The 23,818-nt window shown below is 34.3% G+C and overlaps 1 protein-coding gene across 2 annotated transcripts; it reads left to right on the top strand.

Moving 5' to 3' along the window:
- Nucleotides 1–190: 190 nt before the first annotated feature.
- LOC129806901 (WW domain-containing adapter protein with coiled-coil homolog) lies at nucleotides 191–23,076 on the top strand. Of its 2 annotated transcripts, XM_055855748.1 has the most exons (9): nucleotides 191–358; nucleotides 565–601; nucleotides 1,081–1,198; nucleotides 1,289–1,438; nucleotides 9,278–10,478; nucleotides 14,173–14,402; nucleotides 14,491–14,651; nucleotides 14,743–14,870; nucleotides 22,739–23,076. In XM_055855748.1, the coding sequence occupies exons 1-9, from the start codon at nucleotides 321–323 to the stop codon at nucleotides 22,815–22,817; spliced, it is 2,142 nt and encodes a 713-aa protein (XP_055711723.1). In that variant the 5' UTR covers nucleotides 191–320; the 3' UTR covers nucleotides 22,818–23,076. The 2 variants fall into 2 exon arrangements, with proteins under 2 accessions (XP_055711723.1, XP_055711722.1); XM_055855747.1 differs by having other exon boundaries at nucleotides 1,081–1,438.
- The last annotated feature ends 742 nt before the right edge of the window (nucleotides 23,077–23,818 follow it).

Raw genomic sequence — 23,818 nt, forward strand, 5'->3', positions numbered from 1 at the left:
TGTATATTTAAACAGAATTATTTTGATGTCTCACAATAAAATTAGAAGCGCAACATTTTTGTCTTGAATTCCCAAACTTCTCCTTTTTCTAGTAGTTTTCTCTCTCATTTCCCCGCTTTTTATTTACTAGAAAACTCACAGCATGGAACTAACAGCATTTGACATGGCGGTCGAAATGTACCCAAAAATTTGGGCGGAATCGGTGTAATAGTGTAGATGTCGCTTCGAAAGCTTTCCAAAAAATTATCCATTTGTGTTTTTCTCATGACTTTAATTTTACAAAAAGGCGTCGAAATACATGTCCCCAGAGTCTTGCATTAATGGTAATGCATGCTAGAAAACTTCAACGTAGCGATGGGTAATAATTTTCATTGATTATTTCTGTGATATTCCCTCAATATTAATCTCAATTCAGCCATGGCATTTTTTCACCTCCCACTGAATTGTTTTACCATTTTCACCCAATTTTGCAGGAAAATATTACAAGTGCCTCTATTTAGACTCTTTTCAGGCTTTTCCGATTAAATTTCTCTACAGCCTAATGGTATATTTTATCTCTTTCAGGTATTTCGATAAACATCCCCATCCTCATCCCTACCAGGTAAATATATCAACATTTTTTCCGGCTATCTAATTACGTAAACATATATGTATTGCCCCAATTTTATTCCTAGGGAGCCCCATTTTGTGATAACATTGGGTTTTTGGGAATATTTTACTTTTTTCCAGGTGTATTTCTGAGATTTATTTTCACCTGTCAAACTTCAGGTGAAACTCAATATTTCTCCATGTTTGACACCCAAATCCCACCTAAAAATACAATTAATCGGGAGAAAAATACCTTTCCAGGCATTGTGGGGGTTTTTGTGGGTGCCCTGGGGCTTTTTCTTGGGGATTTCTGGGAAAAATGGGATTCTCTGGGACACAACCTAGAAAAGATGTTGCAAGCGCCACCACATCAACTTTTCTCACAAGTTCCCTCTCCTTCCCGGAAACATTGAACACGACCAAACCCAAATCTCTCATTGAACTTTTCCGGAATAAAAAAAAAATGTCTTGTATGATAATTTATCTTTGCAGAACTCAAAATATAAGAGAGATTATGAAAGAGAGGCTAGTAGATCAAGCAGTTATTTGCGCGACAGGGATTCATCGCCGTCTGGTGGTGCCGGAAGTGGAAATAGCTCCTTGAACAATGGTAATGCATTGTCTGATCAAGTCTACTATCCTCAAAGAGAGACATCTAGCACACAAAACATTATGGCTCAACCTCCGGACAATCTTTCAGGCAACAACTCATACAGATTTGCTTCCCCGGATTTGGATTCTCCGCCCCGTGAGAATCGCTATCGTGATTCAGACCGATGCACAAGTTTTGTAATGAGAATGCGGGACAAGGAGCGTGATCGGGACTCCTACAAGAAGGACAAATATATAGGTAAGATTCAACATACCAGTTTCTTGTTTTTTTCCGTCTTCGTATAGCATTGCATCTTCATTGATCTGCTTCTTCTTTCACATTCTCCATATCCAATTATACTCAATTGAGATACCATCTTTGAAGCACTTTCTTGAACTCTGTAAGATTCAAATTCGCGATTTTAGAATTCACAGAAGGAGAAATTGTTTTGAAAAATTCACTCAAAGGTTACTGCAACTGAATTTAGTTTTCTTTTTATGCAAAGCCGAGATATTCGCAAATTATACAAGGAATGGTTTTAATTAACTTTTCTTTCTGTGTTAGAGAAAGAACTTTAAAACTTTCAGCAGAATAAACCAAATCCTTAAGTCTTTAATAAAATTAAGATGGGAAAGTATGATATACAAGTACGAAAAAGTTTAAAGAACCTTAATAGTCAGAAACGAGTAAATATTGCATTCTATTTTTTTTAAGACTCAGAAAGGACTTTTTGAAAACATCTAACCAAGTAAAACTTGTGACAAGAAATCTTTCCCATCTGGTTTCCGAAAAAGAAAAAAAAAATGAAAATAATCCAGAGGTCGAATTCGCGAACGTAACCAGTCCCAATTGGTTACTGTCTATTTTATTTCTCAATGGCCTGTTTAAATAAAAATTTAGCCATGGCTAAAATTAATTATCTTGTACAACACTCCATTCTGTACTACTCCCAGACTCTTCCTTCTTCAAGGGGTTACATGGATCTCTCAGGTCAAAAAATAGGCCTTTTTTCTGATAATAGGGTAAAGTAGTACAAGTTGGACAATGGTACAATTTGAACAGGGCTTTTTGTCTTGATAAATTTAGTAGGGTGAATGGTGGAAAGGGAGACACTTAACACTTCGTAGAACCCTAACTAAAAGTGTCACGGAAGGACCAAGTGGCAGCCGCTGCCACTTATCGGATTTTACATAATATTTTGATATTTTTACTTATATTTAAATATTCGGAGCTTTAGTCAGTTCTTTTCTGGGTGTCTGAATCAGAAATTTCATCTCCTTGGGTACTGTATCTAAAGATTTTTAACCATTCGATGTTTTCATCTTTATCAGAATCATGGAGTAGGGGACTGTGGTTTGCCTTTTAATACGGCAGCTTTTGAATTTTAAATTTTTCTCTTGTTTTTCAAAGCAAAAATTCTACTTTATGAACAATAGTTAATACTATTAACTATTTTCTATTAACTTCACTTAACAAAATGGAATTTTAGCTTTGGGAAATAAGAGAAAAATTGAAGCATTCTGATTTTGACGCATTTAAAGGTATGTCACTTTTTCCTATATTTCATCTCAATAATTAGCAAAAACACTTTCAAACTGTTCTTTTAGGGCTTTTGAACATTAATAATCAAGAAAATAACATCTGCAGAACGTCAAACCCTCATAAAAAATGCATATGGCAGCAACTGCCACTTGGTCCTTCCGAGTGCAGTTTTTTGTTTTTGCAATATATTTACATTAATATTTAATTTTTATTAAAACTTTTATAACGAAAAAATAGCCAGATAAATTCTGCACACATTCAAACAGGCCTCCAGGCGAAATGATATATTCTTCACTATAAAAAATAACATTGAAAACTAAATTGGCAGCGGCTGCCACTAGGGTCCTTCCAAGTGTTAAGAAAAAGTTCAATTTCAAATGCATTTTTAAGCCGAATAAATATATATATATTTTTTCATTTTCTTTGCATCATGAGATTGCTTGTGAAATATTCTAACAGAATCTTAACAGTTTTTAATAGATATTTCAACCAATTAATTAGAATATTCAATTAAATTAGAAAACAAGACATTTTAAAAAGATGGACAAAATTTTGGAAAGTGGGACAAAAATTTTTGGAAAGCTGGACATAGTGATATTAATGACAAAATATTATACGAAATATGTAGAAAAACAAATGTTGAAGGTTTTCTGCGTATACTTGCACATTGGATGGTTATGTTAATCCCTCCTTTATGTCCGGGTAACAGTTGAGGAACGCTAATTACCAAGAACTTCCTGGACGTCCAACCAAAAAGAGGTTCTGTAAATTTCACAGACACCTCGTGCTGTCCAGCAGTTATAGCTTTAAAGCGGATGCTATTTTTTAGCACATTTCAGTTCCCCATCCGGCCAGGTCCTTTTCCACTTGCTTTGGGAGTTCTGTAGAGGCTCCTCTTTGTCTTTCTCCAGGTGTTTTTGCGATATTTACTAGCCACTCTATCAGAAAAAATGGTCTTCGGAATCTGGAAATCTTTACAGCCTTTTCCAGGAGATTTTCTCCTTATCAGCTGCTAACTGCTGTCGCAACTATTTCTCCGGATACTTAAGGATCTTTGTCGTCCTTGTTAACATGATTTCACTGCACAAAACCACCAAATTCATTCACAAAATCAACTTGTCCAAGATTTCATAAAACTTCTTTTGAAAGCAACACGAAATTAAATAACTTTTCTATCCTTTTTAAATGTAATTATTTCACAAATATTTTTTATTCACCTTTTAAATAGGTGTATGTCCTTTGATTTTCACTACGGCCTTAATAATATTTCACAAATTATGCCGAAAAATCAAACAAAAAACTGATATTTTCCTAGCAACTCTTCCATAAGAAACAGTGAAAATGACAACTACCGTGTAAAGGTTATGAATATCATGCATGCAATACATTTTTTAAATTCGTCTCGCAAGTCACTCTTTGATTGTTTAATAACGACTTTTGAATTTTTAACTTCTCAAATAATCACAAAATTAGGTTTAATAATCTTTTTATCAAAAATTGAAATATTTAATTGATTTATTATCAAGTTTTTGAGGAGGTGTCTCACATTCCACACTGCTTTGTCCCACTTTCCAAACTGTCTCGCTTTAGACCAATCACCCTACTTCATTTTTATTTGTATATTTTTAATGCTTTAGTTTTATAATTTGGTTCCTTGTGCTTAAAAACAAATTTTGTACTGTATTTATCAAGAAAAAAGCCATGTCCAACTTGTACCGGCGAATTGCCCATCTTGTAACACTAATTCCAAATTATATCACTTTACCCTAATTTATTGTGTCAAAAATATTTTAAAAATTCCAACTTTTGGGATATGAAAGAGCAAATTTAGAACAAAGTAAAAAAAAATTTGAAAAAATTTGTAAATTCGACCTTTCTAGCTGATTTTCGGAACCATTCCTAAAAAAAAACAGACCTTGCGGTAGGCGGTAGGCAAGGGATCTTCCTGGTAATCCCTTGAACAGTTTCTGTCACAATATTTTGAGTGGTAATATGGCAAAAATAAACTTATCTACATATTTATTCACACATAATATAATTGCACAATATGAGACGCTTGCAGAATACTCTAAAATATTGCAAAATATGTTATAATTCATCAGATATAAGATGAAATGTCCAGGAGCAAGATATTTTCCTTCTGGATTTCACAAAGTTAAACAATGTCCCAACTGTGCCAACTGCATTGTTGGCACGAAAACACTTTCATAAACTTTTACCTTTGCCGACAATAGGGTCATATATGACCTGGAAAATTCTACGCGCTTTTCTGGAAAATTGAGAGTAGTTTATTATATTAAAATATGCAATATACAATCTTTGGATATTCTATTTTGTATTTCTAAAGAAATTTGTGCTAAAAAAAAAAATAAATGAATATAAAAAAATTTGAATAAGAAAAGTCATTTCACAAAGTTCGAAATTAGTGATTTTTGATCTCAAATATTTTCTTTTTCTGAATATCTGGAGTCTTGAGAAAATTAGACAAGAATCTTACATCCTTCTATTATGATGTGCGAGATAGATTTCAATATAGTCAAAAAAAAAACGTTTCCCAGGTTTATATATGACCCTAATGACGTGAAAGAACTTTTCACTAAATTTGAGTTGAGGTCGCTTCACTTTCTGCTTAAAAAAATGTCCTAGCGCGTTCTCTCGTAGTATTACTTTGAGAAGAGGCTTTTATCTTGGAACTCTTGGAAGATTTTACAATTTAAAAACTTCAGCTTGCTACTTTTTGCCCCACGTTAATACATTTAAAATCTAATTCCGATTTATTTATTTCCAAATTTGATTTTTACATAATTTATTACCAAAGTCCTAAATTTCTCCAAAAATTATTTTGTCATTAAATAATAATGAAAGGTAATCAGATTAGAGGTTCACCCCTGTGCCCAAAGATCTGGAAATTCTGAATAACAAGTAGTTGCAGTGATTTTTCAAAATCTGTCAATTAATTGCTTTTAATTAAATTATTAGATTAATTGCTTATAAGTCAGACTTTGCACAACAATCTTTATTATTGAGATATTACGGCAAGTTATTCATATAGATAAACCTTAAGTCTGAAGCCTGTATTTGAAGAAGTTATAAATTTTGGAAATGGGCTAAATCGATTTAACCCATTCATGAGATAAAGATTTATTGCTTTGGTTAATGGCGAAATAGTTCAAGATTTCTTACTGTGCTGTATATACCGTTAAGTCTTGGAAAGTCACCTATAAAGGTTTGTTCCTAAGCTAAACTCTCCTTGGCGTCTGTTATAATCGCCAAGTGTATCTCTGCTAAAATAGATAGTCTGATCTTCTATTCAATAGACTGGATTTTATAATCTTAATGGAGTAGGGGAGACCGGGGTACAATTATCCAGGGGTAAAATTATACAGTGGATTTTTCTCGTTTCCCTTAAATTGTACTTTGAGCAAATTATTTTTTAATACGAAGGTCAAGGAGATGAACTCCCTCCGGATGCGTCAGGGGGTGCAATCCTTTCAGGACAGGAAAACACAAAATTCTTTGCCAAAGCTTTCGACGCTTCAACGCGTCTTCCTCAGTGGTCAAATCTGTGATTTGTCTCTGAAATTTTGTCCGCACTGTCTGTCTACTACTCCAAATGAGGATTTACAGGAAAAATTGGGAATTCGTCGCGGGTACTCCTTATTGGACATTGATATCTTTTAATGAAAATAGTAACACATTCCCATATTTCCAGAAATATTTATAAGTCTGATCCTATTATCCTGCAATTTAGAAGCATTTTTTTTTAAAATTGGTATAAAATTGTAATTTTGATGTTAGTTTTTGGCCCAACATTTGGTTTTCTGAGTTTCCATCCAAGATCTTATAGTTTTACCTCGTTTCTGGTTTAATAAAGTTAATTAAAAGACATTTTTCACTTGGATAATAATTATCTACTTTTTTATATAAAATGATAAACACTGAAATAGCCCTCGGGGCAGTTGTAGCCACTTTTCCGTGGCGGGCTAAAACTATCATTGATTTTTCACTAATAAATGGATAATTGTTAGATGAAAAAGTACTATTGGTATTCCAAGCAATATTTGCATTTGGATGAGCAATTTGTGAAATAGATTTTTTCATGATGTTTGCATCAATTTTGCCGTAATTACAAGAATATCATAAAAAGTCGGGTAAAGCCTTTTTCTTTAGGCTTAAGTGACATATTTAGCATCAGTGGATTTCAGTGTATAATTTGAAACAATATTTGGTATCTCCAATTTAAAATTTCGTTTGGAAAACTGGTGGCAATTAGTAGGGGAGATTGGGGCAAAAAGTCACAAAACGGATATTTTATTTTTTTATAGGATACCCGAGTGCTTCAGAAATTTCTAATCAGCACAGTTTTATAGGAAATTTACCGCTCTATAATTTCGTGAAAGTCATTTTCCTCTATTTTGTAAAGAAATACATTTATCGAGCCGTTTTCTAAAAGGTGATTTTGTGACCATTCTTAAAAATTCTGGAGCAAATAGTACCAGGAATTGGGGTATTATCACATTTTGATTCGCGTCATTACGGGCTTCGGTAAATTTGAAAAAAATACCTAGAGAACATATTTTCATAGGAAATTTATTCATCTACATCTTCGTAAAACACCGTTTCCTCTATCTGAACGAGAAAACCGTTTTTAATGCTATTTTAGAAAAAACACACAAAAGACTGGAAATCGTTTGACCAATGCAAACAACAAGCGGCGAGACATGATAATGACGTTTCTTTTCGCCGTGAGACATCAGAAATTGCTTTGCTTTTTTGTTACTTTTTGCTCTATACCTTTTGTTACTTTTTACCCCAAGTGGCCATTTTTAATAAAAGGATTTCTAGAGAAAAGAGAACATTTGTGAAATTCTAAAATAGATAGAGGATTCGTATTCAAAAAATTCAAATCATTTAGGAAATATTCACCCGTGCATCAATTTTTCAAAATAAGTAGGCAATAATTGATATCTTCTGCAAGGAAAATATTTCAAAAATAGGGCTAAAAATTTCGATATTTTTTTATTTTCTAAATTCCTTGTTCGAATTCTAAGACTCTTACGACATTGAAGAAGGTCTATGAGGGCTATCTATAGACAATATTTTGAGCCGCTATCTTTTTTATCTTGGAAGATAATGAATTTTAAATTTTTCGATTTGTGACTTTTTGCCCCAGTCTCCCCTACCCTGAAAGTGGCTATATCTACCCAGGACGGGGCACGTGTAGCCAATGTGTCATATTTTTTTCATTATCCTCTCTAAAAAATTGTCAAGGATTCTTTGAACTACACGGATTCATACAGCCAATATCCTAATGCTACTTATGAAACATAAAAACATTAGATAAACCTTATTATTTTTTCACAAATCATGCGCAAAAAAAGCCTCATTTGCTGGCTAAAAGTACCCCGGTCTCTCCTACTAATTAGTGAATGGTTAACTATGATTTAATATGTAAAGCTAATCACTGATTTTAAAGCTTAACAAAAAGGTTTCTCGTAAATTGGTAAATAATACCAAAAGATAATGAAAGCCAAAAGCTTCATTATTCATCTTTTTCATTTCATTTTCATTCATAAAAAAAAATCACGGAATATTGTAAGGGAAAGTACTCTCCCTTCGAACGTTCATGCCTTCGAATAATGTGAATTTTCTTTAAGTTTTCCTAAGAGACTTAAACATTTTTATTAAATATTAGTTGGTTTATCATCAATTGTTGATAATTCCATGATTAATTAGTGTAAATTTCTTACGAAAAACAAAAAAAATCACATTATTCAAAGGCATGAACGTTCGAAGGGAGATCACTTTCTCCTAATAATTGTTGGTAAAGAAAAAAACAAAATCACCATAATAACAAGCTTTATTCTAATACCAAAATTGAGATCAAAATAATTAAATATTTACGAACATTTTCTACCTAAAATTGGAGAAATTCTCGAAATATAAATATATTTATTTATTTATTTGTATTTATATCCTTGAAATATTTAATTTCTTTTGTAATATAACAATTTTTTATTGACCTTAAACAATTTTTGTGTTAAAGCGATAGATTTTTAATTTTCATTGAAAATAATTTCGAAAAAGTTGATATAACAATGTTGGGTATTACTATATAGAAATTTGACCTTTATGGCTTCGGCACACCTTTTAGATCAGGAAAATTTCATGAAGTCGAAATTCGAATGTCTCTCTTTCTCGCGTGCTTTGCATATGACTATCTCATTCTTTCGCATACCAAATTCGATTGAGCTAAATTGAATTTGGAGTGATGTTTAAAAGAAGAAGAAGAGTGCGAGAGAATGAGATAGATATATGCAAAGTATGTGAGAAAGAAAAGGATTCGAATTTCGACTTTATGAAATTTTTCTGATCTAAATGGTGTACCGGAGCCATTAAAAATGAGAGATCTCCATCGAAATAATTTTAAAAAGTCGATTTGAAGATTTTAGAGAGCTTAAAAGATTTTATCTCAGAATTGAGATGTTGAGATCTTGATTTTGGTGTTAGAATTGAGGGCAAATGTTTTCTTTTTTCTTTCCTGAATTTCCACAGATTGTTTGCGATCTCCAAAGGACAAACGGGATCGCCGCGATCGTGATTCTGAGCATCGAACAAATCACGATCGAATTGATCAGTCGCGTCGTTCATCGAAGGTGTGTGTGAGTGGAAGTGGTGGGAGCAATCAGTCGGAAAAGCGATCGGGATCAAATGATCGGGATCGGGATCGTGACAGGGGTGAACGCGATCGGGAACGAATAACGCGTGTGGGTGACTGGAGTGAGCACACATCGTCATCGGGCAAGAAGTATTACTACAACTGCAAGACGGAGGTGTCACAGTGGGAAAAGCCACGTGAGTGGGTGGAACGTGAAAGGGGTGGACTGAAAGAACAGCCACATGCGCGAAGTAGTGACTATCGTGACAAAGATCGAAGTGATCGTGATGATCGCTTCTCGCGATCGTCGTATGGCAAACATTCCAGTTCCCGCAGCAGCAGCAGTCGGATGCGCTGGCAACATGAATCGTCCGATGGTCATCGACGACGTCACGATGACAGTCAGGATATGGATATCAGTCCGGGTGATTCAACGCCCACCTCCGAGGGCAACTACTCACACTCCAGCACACCCACGACGCAGCAACCGCAGCATCATCATCACAATAGCGATGGGGTTGTGGGTAGTGGCAGTGGTGGTGCTGGTGTTGGAGGGGGCGGCGGCGGCGGTGGAGGAGGGGGAGCATCTGGGGCTATGGGAGCCAATGCTTTGCCTCGACTGGCCACCCATCAACCAGTGACACCCACCAATTCCCACTTGCAGCCGCATTTCACAATCCCATCGTCCAGTACTCTGGCCCTCAGTACAGCTACTGCCACGAGTGCTGCTGTGGCGGGGCTGAAGATGAAGGATCACCATCATCTCAGCTCTATGCCGGTGTCTTCGCCCTCAGCATCAGCCGCATCGTCGGCCGGACTGTGTCTGTCACTCACAAGTAGTGCAGTGGCAGCACAGAGCTCGGCCACGGGTGGTGGTGATATTGTGATGAACTCCAACACACCGGGACCACCGCCAGTGTCACTGGCCAATCTGCCTAAGATCCTGTCCCAGATCACTGGCAACAAGACATTGGATCAGACCGAGCTCAATCCCCAGAAGGCACTGCAGACCATCAACAATGCCCTCATGATGTCGTCGCGGCAGCAGCAGCATCATGTCTCCATTGCTGGAGATGGTAGCAATTCTAACAACATCAGGTGAGTCAGAAATTATCAATTTGTTTTCTGCTTTACAATTTTTTTTTATCGAGAATGAGCCCAAACACAAGTAGATTTTGATTCTTCAATAGTGTCTTGGATAAAATGTAAATGGAACTCTATTTGCACAAAAAGTCGTTGAAGTTCGAATAATTCAAATTCAATTTCGAATTTTCATACTAAATTTTCGAGCAAAAAGTGGGGAAAATGTATGAAATATCACACTCAAGAGCTGGCAAAAGAGTTACTCAGTCATTATGGATTGACTAAATACTAAGGCAAGAACAGTAAACGTTGTTGTTCTGTTTTTTTCCTCACAACAATGTGAAGATCGTCACATTTTGACACTTGAGCACTTCCAATTTTTGTATTTTATTGTGAAAACAACAATAATAATTTAGTTAGGTGCAGTTCAGCTTCATTATTGTGAAATTTAAGATATTTCACATTTTAAAATTAAGGATAGCTGAGATTCTTCACAATCTCAGTTTTTGTGGTCACAGGTGAAATCCGACCTCGTCAGATTGGACTCAAATTTTGGATTTACACGTTTTGACACTCATAGATCACGAATATGAAGTGTGCCAAAATCGATTTTCGTGGACCCACCCGGCAAATTCTGCAGAATTCTGCAGAAATTCGTCAGATTTGAATTACTAACTGCCGAAAAATCAGCAGAATTTCTGCAGAATTTTGTTCTAAGGTGGATCCGATCGTTGTATGAAAATTCTGCAGAATTTTCTGCAGAATTTCTATAGAAAATTTTAAAATTATCGGCAGAATTTCTTTAGAGTATTTAGATGATTTCTACATTTCTTCTACCCTTTCTAATGTTTCTAAACATTATTTTAACTACATAAAAATATGTATTTCAATTTATTTAAAATTCAATTTTTATTCAACAATTTTACGTGAATACTCTCTTTTTTACAATATTATTATGATGTTATAATACAATATTATTAAATCAGCCGTACCCGTCAAATAATATCTGCAGATATCTTTAAGATTTCTGTAGAGAAAATCTACACCTCTACAGAATATCTGCAGATAATATCTGTAGATATTCTTACGAATTTTATTTGGGCTTGGGACAAAATTCGTCAGAATAATTCGGCAGATTTTCTGACGAATCTCTGACGAATTTCTGTAGATATTCTGTAGATTTTTTCTACATTCCAGACTTTCCAGACAAGATGTGTCAGAAGAAATGGAAGAATTTTTCACTGAAGTTTGCAAAATTCAATAGAGTTATTTTTTGTGATATCACGGTGTTTATATAAAATAAAGAATTCTGCGACGCCGTGTTACAAGTAGAGAAAAGTGAAGTGAAAACTTTAAACAGAGTGTCGACCAAAATTTCGTGTTTTTGTATCATTCGATTGGTGATTTTTAAGAAGTATTTTTGCTCGCAGTTTTTTTACTTATCTAAAATGTGTACTCGGTAATGCTTGTTAAGCAGAGCATACAATTTTCTTTATAACTTCTACAGTTTCTTCATAAATCAACAATATTTTTGTGAAGTAATGGAGGTTATGCAGATTTTCTAGGGAGAAATTCTGCCGAGAATCTGCAGATTTTCTCTGAATGTACTAGAATATACCGTTAAAATTCAAAAAAACCTCCGAGTAAAATCGACAGGTAGAGCAATGATTTGACGGGTAATAGAAAATACGAAGGGGACCCCATAGCAAAATTCCGCAAAAATTCCAATGGAAAACTTGCGTCCAAATGGCTAAATTCGCTGGAATTTGACGCTAAAATTCCATTAAGATTTCCTATGGAATTTAAAGCCGGAAATTCCATGGAAATCATAGTGCTCCATGGAATATACTAGTACGACATGCTGGAATTCCAGCGTTAAATTCCGCGGTATTCCGCGGAAGATTTATATGGAAACTCACACGTGAAACGTCCGCGGGATAAGCTGGAAAAAACATAATGAAATTTCCACTATCTTTCCATAGTGTTTAATATGGATTTTTCCACTAGTTTTCTGAAATGTCAAACAAATAAAATGGTGTTGCGAGCGACAACTTTTAGAATTTGTTTCCAAACCTTCCGCAAACATTTCTAGTGATTCATGTGGCAATTATAATATAATTAATTATGCGATGCTGCGTTTCGTGTAGATAATAATGAAGTGATTACATTAAATAGGTCGCCAACCTAAAATAATGCTGTTTTTATGTTAATTAATATATATTTAAGGAAAAAAAAATTTTTTTTAATAAAATATTTTTTTATTGCTCAAAGTGTCAATTCGTTATTGCTGGTTCATAAAAACATATTATAATCCTCGTAATCTTTGCCGTTTCTATAAAATTCGGAAGTAAAATCATGAGGTGCATGTGACAGCTTCATTTTTTCTCCATTTTATTTTGGTGGAAAAATCCACATAAATTCCACGAGCATTTCCATGGATGTATTCTATAGAAAAATCCAGCATAAATCCATTAAATTTTCCTTGGAACCTATTATGGAAAATTCCTATGGAATTTTTTAAGGAAAAATAGTGGAAAATTCCAAGGAATTTTTCGTTTGTTATTCCTATTCCGCTTTCTTTTGCAATGGGGGAAGGAAATGGTTAGAAAACACGAAAGAAATTCGCGATGCTCACGAAGTCGCACGACTATCCCGAAGCCACACGAAGTATCCGATTGAATGACAAGAAACGTTAAAATTTCAAAAGTGCAGAATTGCAGATCGAAGTTTTGCTGGGGATGTCCGTCCCGTCCGTGCCGACCGGAATACAAACGCTTCTGGAGAGAAAACGGAAAAAAGATATCGACAAACGGTTTTCAACGGATTAAGCAATTTCAACTCAAATCATATTCAAAATTTAACGTATTTAGTGTTAAAATCTTCCAAAAAGAACAATTATTTAGATATAATTCATTATTCATCAAATATTGGAATAAAAATCCATCATTTTGATCAATTTATTTTTAGTGTCCAATTTTATCCTCAAAGTGTCCAAAATACGAAACTGGACAAAATTATGAGCCTTTCCCCTACTCAAATTGCTGTCGGAAAAGAATTTTTAATTACTTTTGTCCTTCAATTACATGGAAAAAATAGCCCGACAGAGATGAAAATACATTTTGTTATTGTTTTCTTGCTTCGCAGAAAGTCATGCAAAATTTTTAGATAGTTATTCTATCTAATGGCCTCTACACACTAGTAGAAATTTCTCTAAAAAATGCATTTTTAAAGAAAATTTCCCCTATCCTTGTAGGCAGAAACGTCAGAATTTTTTTAAAAAATTTTTATATGGTGTGTAGACACCATAAATCAATAGGATTTGTAATGAATTAATGTACAGAATTTAAATTCAGTGACCGTTAAGAGGTGTGTTTGACAGCGGCTCCCCGAGCCCCCATATTAGATAAAAATTCTTTCTTTTCAAAAAAAAAATCATTTTATTAATCTGTAAGAAACTAATTCCAAAATATGAATATTCTACCTCAAGTATTTCTAGTACATTGACTGAATGGGTTAAGCAATAGAAAATATAGATCACTTTTGACCTTGTAATTCAGGCTTCCCCATTAAGAATTTTGCTACGCTGTATTATATTTAAAATTGAATTTCTTGTAAAATTGTTAGCTCCTAAAAATTTATTTAAAAAAAACTATTAGACAATTATAGTCCTCATTGTTATAAACAAAAAAAAATTGTTTGGCTTTTCCAGGGAGCACGTTCTGAATTCTCCACTTTATAACCTCCCACACTTGCATACAATGTCCCTTCTCAATCACACGGCGTCCGGGAGTGTTTTCAGCAGTGCAATGACCCAAGTATCCCAGGGTGTAACAGGAAGCGCCGTTAAAATAGATACAAGTGGAAATAGTTTAGTAATGGGCGAAGGACCTCCGACGCCAACACAAGAAATGGATGTTTTAAATTCTGAACACAAAAAGAGTGAGTTAAGATCTTTGAGATTATGAAAAGGTGTCACGTAGAACTAGTTTCTTATTGCAATGTTCTTTTTTTCTCGTTTCGTGTTAAGTGGATGGAACATCATCGGCCACGTTAAGTAGTCTCCAAGGAGTGACGTCACAAGTGTCTAGAACACTAGGGCCTAGTTTAACACCAAGTCTCGCAAATTACTCAAGGGCAGATTTAATACAGCATGTGACAAATTGGCCAGCAGATTTACTGGAGAAACAGGTAAGGAAACTTTAATGAGATTTTTCAATGGGAATTTTCTTTTATTTCTGGCGTCATTTGTAAACTTTCACATTGATTTTGGTCTTTTAAGGGACAAAAGTGTTCGGAAGAGACTCACATTTTGGGGGATCTGCAGTGTACGAAGATATCTGCTGATTTGAAAATTGCCCGAAGTATAGTTAGAATCACAGAAATACAATCAACATTGCATGAACAAAAGTGAGTACTAAATATTTATTATTTTTTTAAAGGGACTACATCACAGAAATTAACATTGTTTTTGTTTATTCTTCCATAAATCGAAATGAAGTCATTTATTACAATTAAAATTATCTTGAATTTTAGAAATATAATAACTTGAACTGCTACTGTAAATTTTATCGTATACCCCGTAAACTATTACTGATAGCCACAAAATTATTAAACAAACTTGAGGAGAGAGCAATATATAATCTGCTTCTTTAAATATGTTACACGACTAGAGACCAAATGGTTAGAGGTATTAAACTTCCGATTTTTGGCGACCCCCCAAAACAAAAAATATTGAATCGAAATTGATTTTACAAATTTCGTTTATTTTTTTTTCATCTAATGTTCATGATAGACCTAAGAATTATCCCAGCTTGTCTTCAGGTTTGCGGGCGGCGTAAACAAAAAAAAAGTTAATAATTGTCGACATTGAAACAACTTAAATAAAAATAAGACCTTTTATAAACCTTCAAATCCTAGATTAAAAAAAAATCAAAATTGGTTAGTAAATAATTCAAAATAGTAAAAAATCTATATTGATTAAGAAAAGTTCACATTTTTCTCAGTAAAAAATTAAAAAGTTTATATTAAAAACCTTTAAGAGAAAAACCAATTTAAGAAGCCAAAAATTACCGTTTTTTTTTAGGAGAATGAGGATTATTATTATTATTATTCTTGTCAAGGCTGTTAAGAAGGAAAGGCAAAGCATTCCAGTCCAAGCTTTGCGAATTGCTCGAACTCAAGACTTAGATGCTATACCTCAAGAGTACTTTCGAATCATTTGCCGTTTACTGGCTCATAACCGATTTTAACCGATCCATAAATCACTCAAATGTTCGCCCTAAATAGTTTTAGGAGTAATATAATTGTCGGATAAAAATTGTTTATTAGTTTATAACTTACTGGAATCTAATTAGGATTATGAGAAATTCCATAACATTTCTATCGAGCCCAAATATGACCCGATTCGGTTGAGATATACGCTCTTTCGAGCTTTTTAACTTTTGCCCTTAAAAACCCGTTATTAGGTATTATTCAACGTTTTTTTCATATAAGGTCGAAATGTCCATCTTGATCAACTTCTAAAACATATAGTAATTCGAGGAGAGATGGAACAGTGGGAGAGATGGAACACTTCGCCTCCTGCCCACATCCTCCTCATGATCACCACCACGTTTAGTCTAATTATGCCCTCCAACATTCTAAGGAAAATCCCCAAGTTACAGCTTTCTATCTTTAAAATTTTGCAAGAAAATAGAAATTCAATTTTTTGGATGTCTAAAAAATGGCCAAAAATTTTTATTTCTCCGTAAGAATACGTGCATTTGAAAGTGAGGGAGAGTTGGAACAATTTTTTGAGGGAGAGTTGGAACGTTTTTCTCACAGCAATTCTTCTTCTTCTTTCTTTTAAATATTTTGTATCCGGACGTCATTAAAATACACATAACCAAGTTAAGCAACGCATTGTTTAGTATTTTCCAAAAAGAAGAGAACTTTTCGGGTAAGAGTGACTTTATAACTTTGTTTAGAACATTCTATTTAGAATGTTTTCATTTCTATGTGACAGCTATGCCAACACAATATAAAAGGAAGGCGAATTTGTCTAGACATCCGTGGACCAAACATAACCTAGATGAAGCCATTTCAAAAGTAAAAAACAAGACATTGAGTCTCGGGGAAGCCTCGCGATTCTATAAAATTCCTAAAACTACACTATTCAGGAATATGAAGGTAATGAAGAAAAGTGATGGATTTGGTCCTGGAGCTTATCTTGGTAAAGAAAATGAGATATTGTTGGTTGAGCACATCATAAATATGGATGAGGCAGGGTTTCCTCTTAATAGAAAGAAGATCAGGCGTTTGGCTTATGAATTCGCTGAAAATTTGGGTCTCGCTCATCGATTCAATAAGGAAGAACAAATAGCTGGATATTCTTGGTTCCAGTCATTTATGCGCCGCAATCCAAGTCTTTCAATTCGGCATTCTGCAGGACTATCCATTTCAAGAGCACAAAATCTCACAAGGGAATCTGTAAATGGATTTTACGATCTTTTTTTCAATGAAATCGAAAAGTTCAATTTACAGGATAAGCCTGAAAATATCTGGAACTGTGATGAAAGTGGGCTTCAACTCATCAACAGTACCGGAGAAGTGGTTGCAAAAAAAGGGAAAAAGAATGTGAATCAGATTACAACGGGAGAACGAGGAGAAACTGTAACAATATTGGCGTGTTGTTCAGCAGAGGGCAGATTCCTTCCTCCCACAATGATTCTGAAAGGAAAAAATATGAAAGCTGAATTTTCAGATGGACTGCCTCCTGGATCGCGAGTCTTTATGAATCCAAAATCAGGATATGTTACCGGAGAAATTTTTCTACGTTGGTTTGAGGAAGTGTTCTTGCCAAGAAAAGTGAAGGGCAGAAATATTCTGATTTTGGATGGACATGTTTCTCACTGCGGATCTCTAAAACTGCTGGATAGGGCTGCGGCAGAAAATGTGACGCTTCTTTGTCTTCCTCCTCACACAACCCATGTACTCCAGCCATTGGATACATCGTTCTTCCAGCCATTTAAATATCAATTCAGGGTTACCGCTGATGCATGGATTTTTAGCCACCCGGGTCGCAATATAACGCGTTATCAGCTAGGTCCCTTGGTACGGGAGGCGTGGCTAAAAACTGCTACGGCAAAAAATGCTGTGAACGGCTTTAGGACAACGGGAATTTACCCACTGAATCGCCAAACTCTGCGTGATGATCATTTCGCCATAGTGGATAAGATCAAGAAAGAACCGAGTGCAGGAAAAGTCATTCCTGCGGATGGTACAGCAAAAGTGATTGGTGCCCAACAATTAGCACCAGTAAAGACTCAGAAGGTCGTTCCGGAGAAGGTTAAAATTAAAATGGAAGAGATTGAGAACAAAACGTCAGAAAAACTTTTGCAAGAGATTGCTCCAATTCCTGAAATAACCATTGCAGTAAAGAAATCGAATCGAACCCGTGGAAAAGCCCTTGTACTCACCTCTACCGAAAATAGAGAAAATTTGCGCATGAAAAATGAAAAACAGAAAGAAACTGAGCGCAAATCCCAAGAACGCAAAAAAAGTATTACACAGATTCCCAAGACCTCTAAAAAATCAGTTTCAAATTCATTGAAAAAATTGAGAAATGCAATAAAATAGTTTTTTTGTTTAAAAATGTGTTTTTTTCTTATAAATTAATACAATAAAACTGCATATTTTGATAAAATTTTCGGTGTTCCATCTCTCCCTCACTTTTTCTGAATACCCCAAAATGCAACTTTTTTTAAAATCAATTTTTTGAGGTGATTTTTTTCTTTAATAGTTTTCAAATGGTGATAACATGAATCTAGAGTCTTTAAATGACAAAATAGTGAGATTCGTTTTTATCTCCCGTTAAAAATGTGTCCGCACTATTGAATATAAAAAAGGTGTTCCATCTCTCCTCGAATTACTATATCCAAAAATAAAGAAAATCACACGAAGTGTTTTCAAGCAATATTTTTGTATTTATTTCTTTTAAATCAAACCTCGCAGTTTGGCTTTAGACCGTTGTTGGGATGTGAGGATGCCCTCTCACGATTTATTGGTGACCTAAATGGCAATTTAAATGATGGATATTCCGCCAACATGGCTGTTTTCGTTGATCTTACGAAGGCCTTTGATTCAGTTCGGCATGGTGTTTTGCTTGACAAGCTTGAGGCTGCAGGCTTTCGGGGTCTTCCCCTTTCCTGGTTAAAAAGCTATTTGGCCAATAGAGTTCAAAAAGTAAAACTATCTCCAAATGTCAACAGTTCTCCAGTCTCATGTACTGTTGGGGTGCCGCAAGGCTCGATACTGGGGCCACTTTTATTTCTAATTTACATAAATGATATATTAGAGTTAGATCTGTATAGAAAACCTACTGCGTATGCGGACGACGTGGCTTTGTTGTATAGGGATTATTCTAATGACAATGTTATTGTTGGAATGGAATCTGATCTTCTTGCGATTCGTAAATGGCTTATATCTCACGGGATGCAGATTAGTGCGAAGACTGAGGTCATGGGTTTCTTGAGGTCATGAGCCTTGGTTGCTTGCCTGGGCATCTCTTGGTTGACCTAATGGACGGGGCTAAGTGCTTAGGATGGTTTTATTTAATTCAGCTTCCTATCCGGAGTGAATGGTCGCATTCTTATGCTGAGGGGGTTTCTTCCTCGGCTTCACCGAGTTCTTTCCCCCAATTTGTGATGGTATAAGCATGCGATTTCCGCCCCGGGGGCGCACAGTCTCCGGAGTACACCCTTTGGGATGCTTTCTGGGCTTGCAATTGGGGGGCTGTCGTCTTTGCAGAGGGATTTGGGGGGTTGTCTTCTGGCGGTGATGTGCTGACACTCTCTGTGTCTTTCTTTTTCTCGATGTCTTGAGCTTGAGTATTTATTATTTATTATTTTTCTCTTTTTTTTGGGTCATATGTTTTAAGTGGCTCTTATATTTTTGTTTAGTTTTGCTCTCTTTTTTATAATTTCATTTTATTTAAAGGTTTATAAATATAAGTTCTTAAAATGGGTTTAAAATTAACTATTAATCAATTAATTTCTCTTGTTTATCTAAGATTAATTATTTTTTTTATTTATTTTTTTTAATTTTACTTTACTCTTTATGCCTAACGGCTGTCACAGCCTGGCCTTTGTCTCTTGATTCAGTGGACATTTCCCATAGGGGAAACTGGGGCACCACCAAACACGGGGTACCACCAAACACTGCGATTTTTTAATCGGATATTGGATATCAGAGGATAAGACCGACATTAATTTATAGGCACTATAGGGATGCTTGTCCACTGAAGGAAAGGTCGAGATAGTCCAAGTAGTTTAGAAATAAAAATTAGTGTTTGGTGGTACCCCGTGTTTTGTGGTGCCCCAGTTTCCCCTAACTTTAAATTAATTCTAATATGTTTGTAAAAATCTTTTTACTATGTTCTTATACTTTATACTATAGAACTGCTCGACACTCCCCTTTCGGGATAAATTGCAAATTGGAGACTTTCACTTAAATTTATATTTCTCTCTTAAAAGCGCACGATACAGAACCAGAAAAAGGTCAATCTCCGAAATTTTTAGAAAACAGTAATTCTAAAAAACATGGTTTTGGAGGGGGAGGGCGGTAACAAGAAACATATTAATGGTCCCAGGGTCGACTAATGGGGGGGGGGGGTGGTCCTCGAAAGTCACAAGTCTCTATCTCTAACCGTTTGGGCTCTAAGCGTAGTAACTGCCGGACGGTCGGATAGACGAATAAACAATGTGACGTCAAAAAACTCAGTAACTTAAAAATTTCCAAAATTCTACGTAAGTATGGTGTAAGTAGTCGTAAAATATATGTAATTGAAAATCGAGGGATTTTATACCGCTCTGTCTCTGTAAAGTTCTCTGTGAAGTAAAATTCAAGAAGAATAAATCGAATCATTGAGATCGATAAAGTTAGGTTGAACATTTCAATACCTTTCAATCCAAATTCGATAGAGATTCGAGTTGAACTTTGTTTGAACTCCAAAAATTCAATTTCGCGATTTTCCAGTTAAATATTTTTATAGACGAAATGTTGACTTAAAAGCTGATCAATCTACGAAAAGTATTCTCGCTGGTTTAGAAAAGATAGAAAAAGCGAACTGGAGACAGTGTCCGAGTAAATATCATTCGGTCCAAGCTTTTTTTAAAACCTTTTTGATACAAAAAATTTTTAAAGCAAAATTTTTTAGGAAATACAAAAAAAACACTTGTCACATTTTGCCCCAGATTCATCTCGTTTTGTTCTGTTTTCCTTTTTTTAAGGAATAAAGATAGGGGAGACTGGGGCAAATTTGTCAAAACGAAAATTTCAATATTCACTATTTTCTAAAATAAAAGAGACTGAGGCATGAAATTTTTATATAGATAGTCTTCATGAACCTTCTTAAACTTACAAAGTTTCAAGGGATTCGAGGAAGGATTATGTAAAATAAAAAATAATGAAATTTTGAGCCCTATTTTTGGAATATGTGGCTTACAGAAAATATCAATACTGATTAGCTCAATTTAAGCACGATTTCTCGTTAACATAGAGAAAAATTATCTTCGGCAGAATTGTAGAGCAGAGGCGTGCAAGAACCGTTGAAACCGAATAAACGTCAAATGAAACATGTACGTCGGTGGTCAAAACGCTACCAGAACAAACTTATTTTGACGTTTATTCGGTTTCAACGGTTCTTGCACCCCTCTGTTGTAGAGGAATAAATTTCCTATAAAAATATGTCTATTTGATATTTTTAACGTTTGCGAGAGTAAAACGTCACAAATTATCCGAAGACTGACAAAATTTGCCCCAGCAATTTTGAGAATCTCCACAAAATTAGCTTTTAGAACAGACCTGTGCTCGTTAAAAGTCATGTAATATCGGAAATTTTGTGTTGATAATTTCAATGGAAATTACAGAGAGCCATACTGGTAAAACTAATCCCGCTCATTCACGGTGTCATGATAAATATTTTTGCGCTAAAAAGACATAACAGACATAAAAAATCATATAGAAAGAATTTGTATTCTTGATATCTTTGTCGGAAGACGGATAGCTGTTCACTAAACACCCTTTTACTTGAATCTTGCAGAAATACAAAGAAATTAAATTCAAATATCACTTCAAATGGAAAGTTCTTAAATCGCGTGCAATTCAACTGTGAGAGAGATAGAGACACAAAAAAGTCACTTGACAAACGTCTGGCTGCGCTGCGGTTGCAAAAAATCTCTGAAATGCGACAAAATATTTTCTTCTCTATTTTATCCTTATTAGCAGGTCGTGTCCCTTCTTGTAATATGTACTTTTGCATTCCTTATTAACCAAAATAGTGTTGTACAAAAGGGTTTTTCTCAAACCTATCCTGAATTTTGGGACAGCTCAAAAGAATATGAGTCTTCCAGCTCAAAATTTCATCCCAATGTTTTTGTTGTAATATCGACAATTATTCACAATTAACCCAAATAACTGTATTCAACTAAATTATTAAAAGGATTTTCTTGTGAAAATGACTTAACTCTAAGGAATTAAACAATTTTCACATTAAAAATCTCTCATTTTCTCTACGTGGATTTTCGCGGCATTTCGAAGAATCCCAACTGGCACCACCAAATTCACTTCGACTTTTCTTTTACAGTAGACTCTCTCTCAATCGGGAATATGGGGCAAAATGTCATCCGGTTTATCGATAGAATTGAGCGTCAAAGCCTTTGTAAATTCCACAAAAAGCGCTCAATTATAAAGAATCACGATAAAATAGGAAGAACTATAGCGAATTTGAGCGAATTAGCTTCATAATTAAACGTGAAAATTGTCAACAAAATTTGTCGCCCGATTGAAAAAGAGCCGATTGAGCGAGAGTCTACTGTAGCCTCAGGCCTGTTTTAGAAAATGATTCGAAAATCACATTTCTTTCGAGATAGAGAAAATAGTCTTGTGGAATGTTGTAGAGCAGTAAATTTGCTATAAGAATATGCTCATTATAAAACGTTTAAGTTTTATCAGAGCTCGTGAAAGAATTAAATATGCCTTTTGACAAGTTTTGCTCCAGTCTCCCCTATGTGGTACTTTTTGTATTGTCCTGATAGATGTTCGGTTTAAAGGAATTTAACCTGACTGAATTCCACAATAAATTTTACAGTAGCATATCTTGTTAATTTTTATTTCAATTATACTTTTTTTTATTATATGGGTTAGAAAAAAACAAACTTTACTATGGTATGAAGTCCCTTAAATTATGTTACTGTATACTAACAAGCGTTTTTTTCTTATTAACTCTTTTCATCCAGAATAATGTATTTACGACAACAAATTCGACGATTAGAGGAATTAAAATCACAGAATTCATTTATGTCTGACGATCTTTAGCCTCCTTAATTTATAAAGGTTAAGAATAAAAAATTATGGAAAACAAAGAAAAAATACTAATAATTGTAAGAATTATTGGATAAACATAATTAAAAACGTTTTAATAGTGTGACAAAGGCACAATGTCCATTGTATTTCTTCACACATGTTCAAAAACGATTGAGGCAAAAGGTAAGAAAGATTTTTAAGAAAAAAAGGACTGGAAGATACATGCTTTACAGCAGATAAATTGTACGGAAAATTTTACTAAAGAACAAAATGAGAGAGAAAAAAAACATCATAAAGTTGGGCTGTAGACATTGATGGGGGAAAATTATTAATATGATTATATATATAAAAAATATATAGAGAAAAGAATTAAAAAAAGATGAAAGTTTAGATGATCATAAATAAAATTAAGAGTATATTAATTAAAGAAAAAAAAGTCTACTATTATTGAAAAATGCAATTACAAAAGCACTGAATTTTTTACAGAGATGATTGAAAAAAAAATTTAAGAAAAAAAATAGTGAAGATTATCCCGAAACCACGCAAAATATACCAATTTACAATTGAAGGAAAAAAAAACAACAAGATTACAAGTGAAAAATAATATTAGCAAAATATTAGTGATTCTTTTTGTGTACGTTTCTTCTTTCTTTTTTTATATATAAAAAAAGATATATATAAATATTAAAAAAATATGTATCTACAATTTTAATATTTTTCACAAAACAAAACACAACTGTTAAAGTGAAGAACAAGAAAAAATACAAAAAATTACACATAGAAATAACAATAGTGAAAAAAGGCGGATGGAAAAGAATAATTCTACAGATCTCTAAAGTCTGCAGGGTATTCTTTTACAAAACGGTCTTTTTTTTAGTTTTTTTTAATGTCATTGTTTTAACGAAAAAAATTAAAAAAAAATAACCTGCAAAATGTTTCCTCAACTTTTAGAGAGAGAAAGAGAATGAGATAAAAAAAATATTAAAGAGAAAGATATGCTGTTCTCGTATTTT

The sequence above is a fragment of the Phlebotomus papatasi genome, chromosome 3, assembly GCF_024763615.1.
Source record: "Phlebotomus papatasi isolate M1 chromosome 3, Ppap_2.1, whole genome shotgun sequence".
In the NCBI taxonomy this organism is placed as follows: domain Eukaryota; kingdom Metazoa; phylum Arthropoda; class Insecta; order Diptera; family Psychodidae; genus Phlebotomus; species Phlebotomus papatasi.

Bases quoted from the DNA above. Each gene is read 5' to 3' on its own strand.
- LOC129806901 (XM_055855747.1), top strand. From the start codon at position 321: ATGGTAATGCATGCTAGAAAACTTCAACGTAGCGATGG. The intron at 359-564 runs GTAATAATTTTC...TATCTCTTTCAG, and splicing joins AAACTTCAACGTAGCGATGG to GTATTTCGATAAACATCCCC. The intron at 14,403-14,490 runs GTGAGTTAAGAT...TTTCGTGTTAAG, and splicing joins AAATTCTGAACACAAAAAGA to TGGATGGAACATCATCGGCC.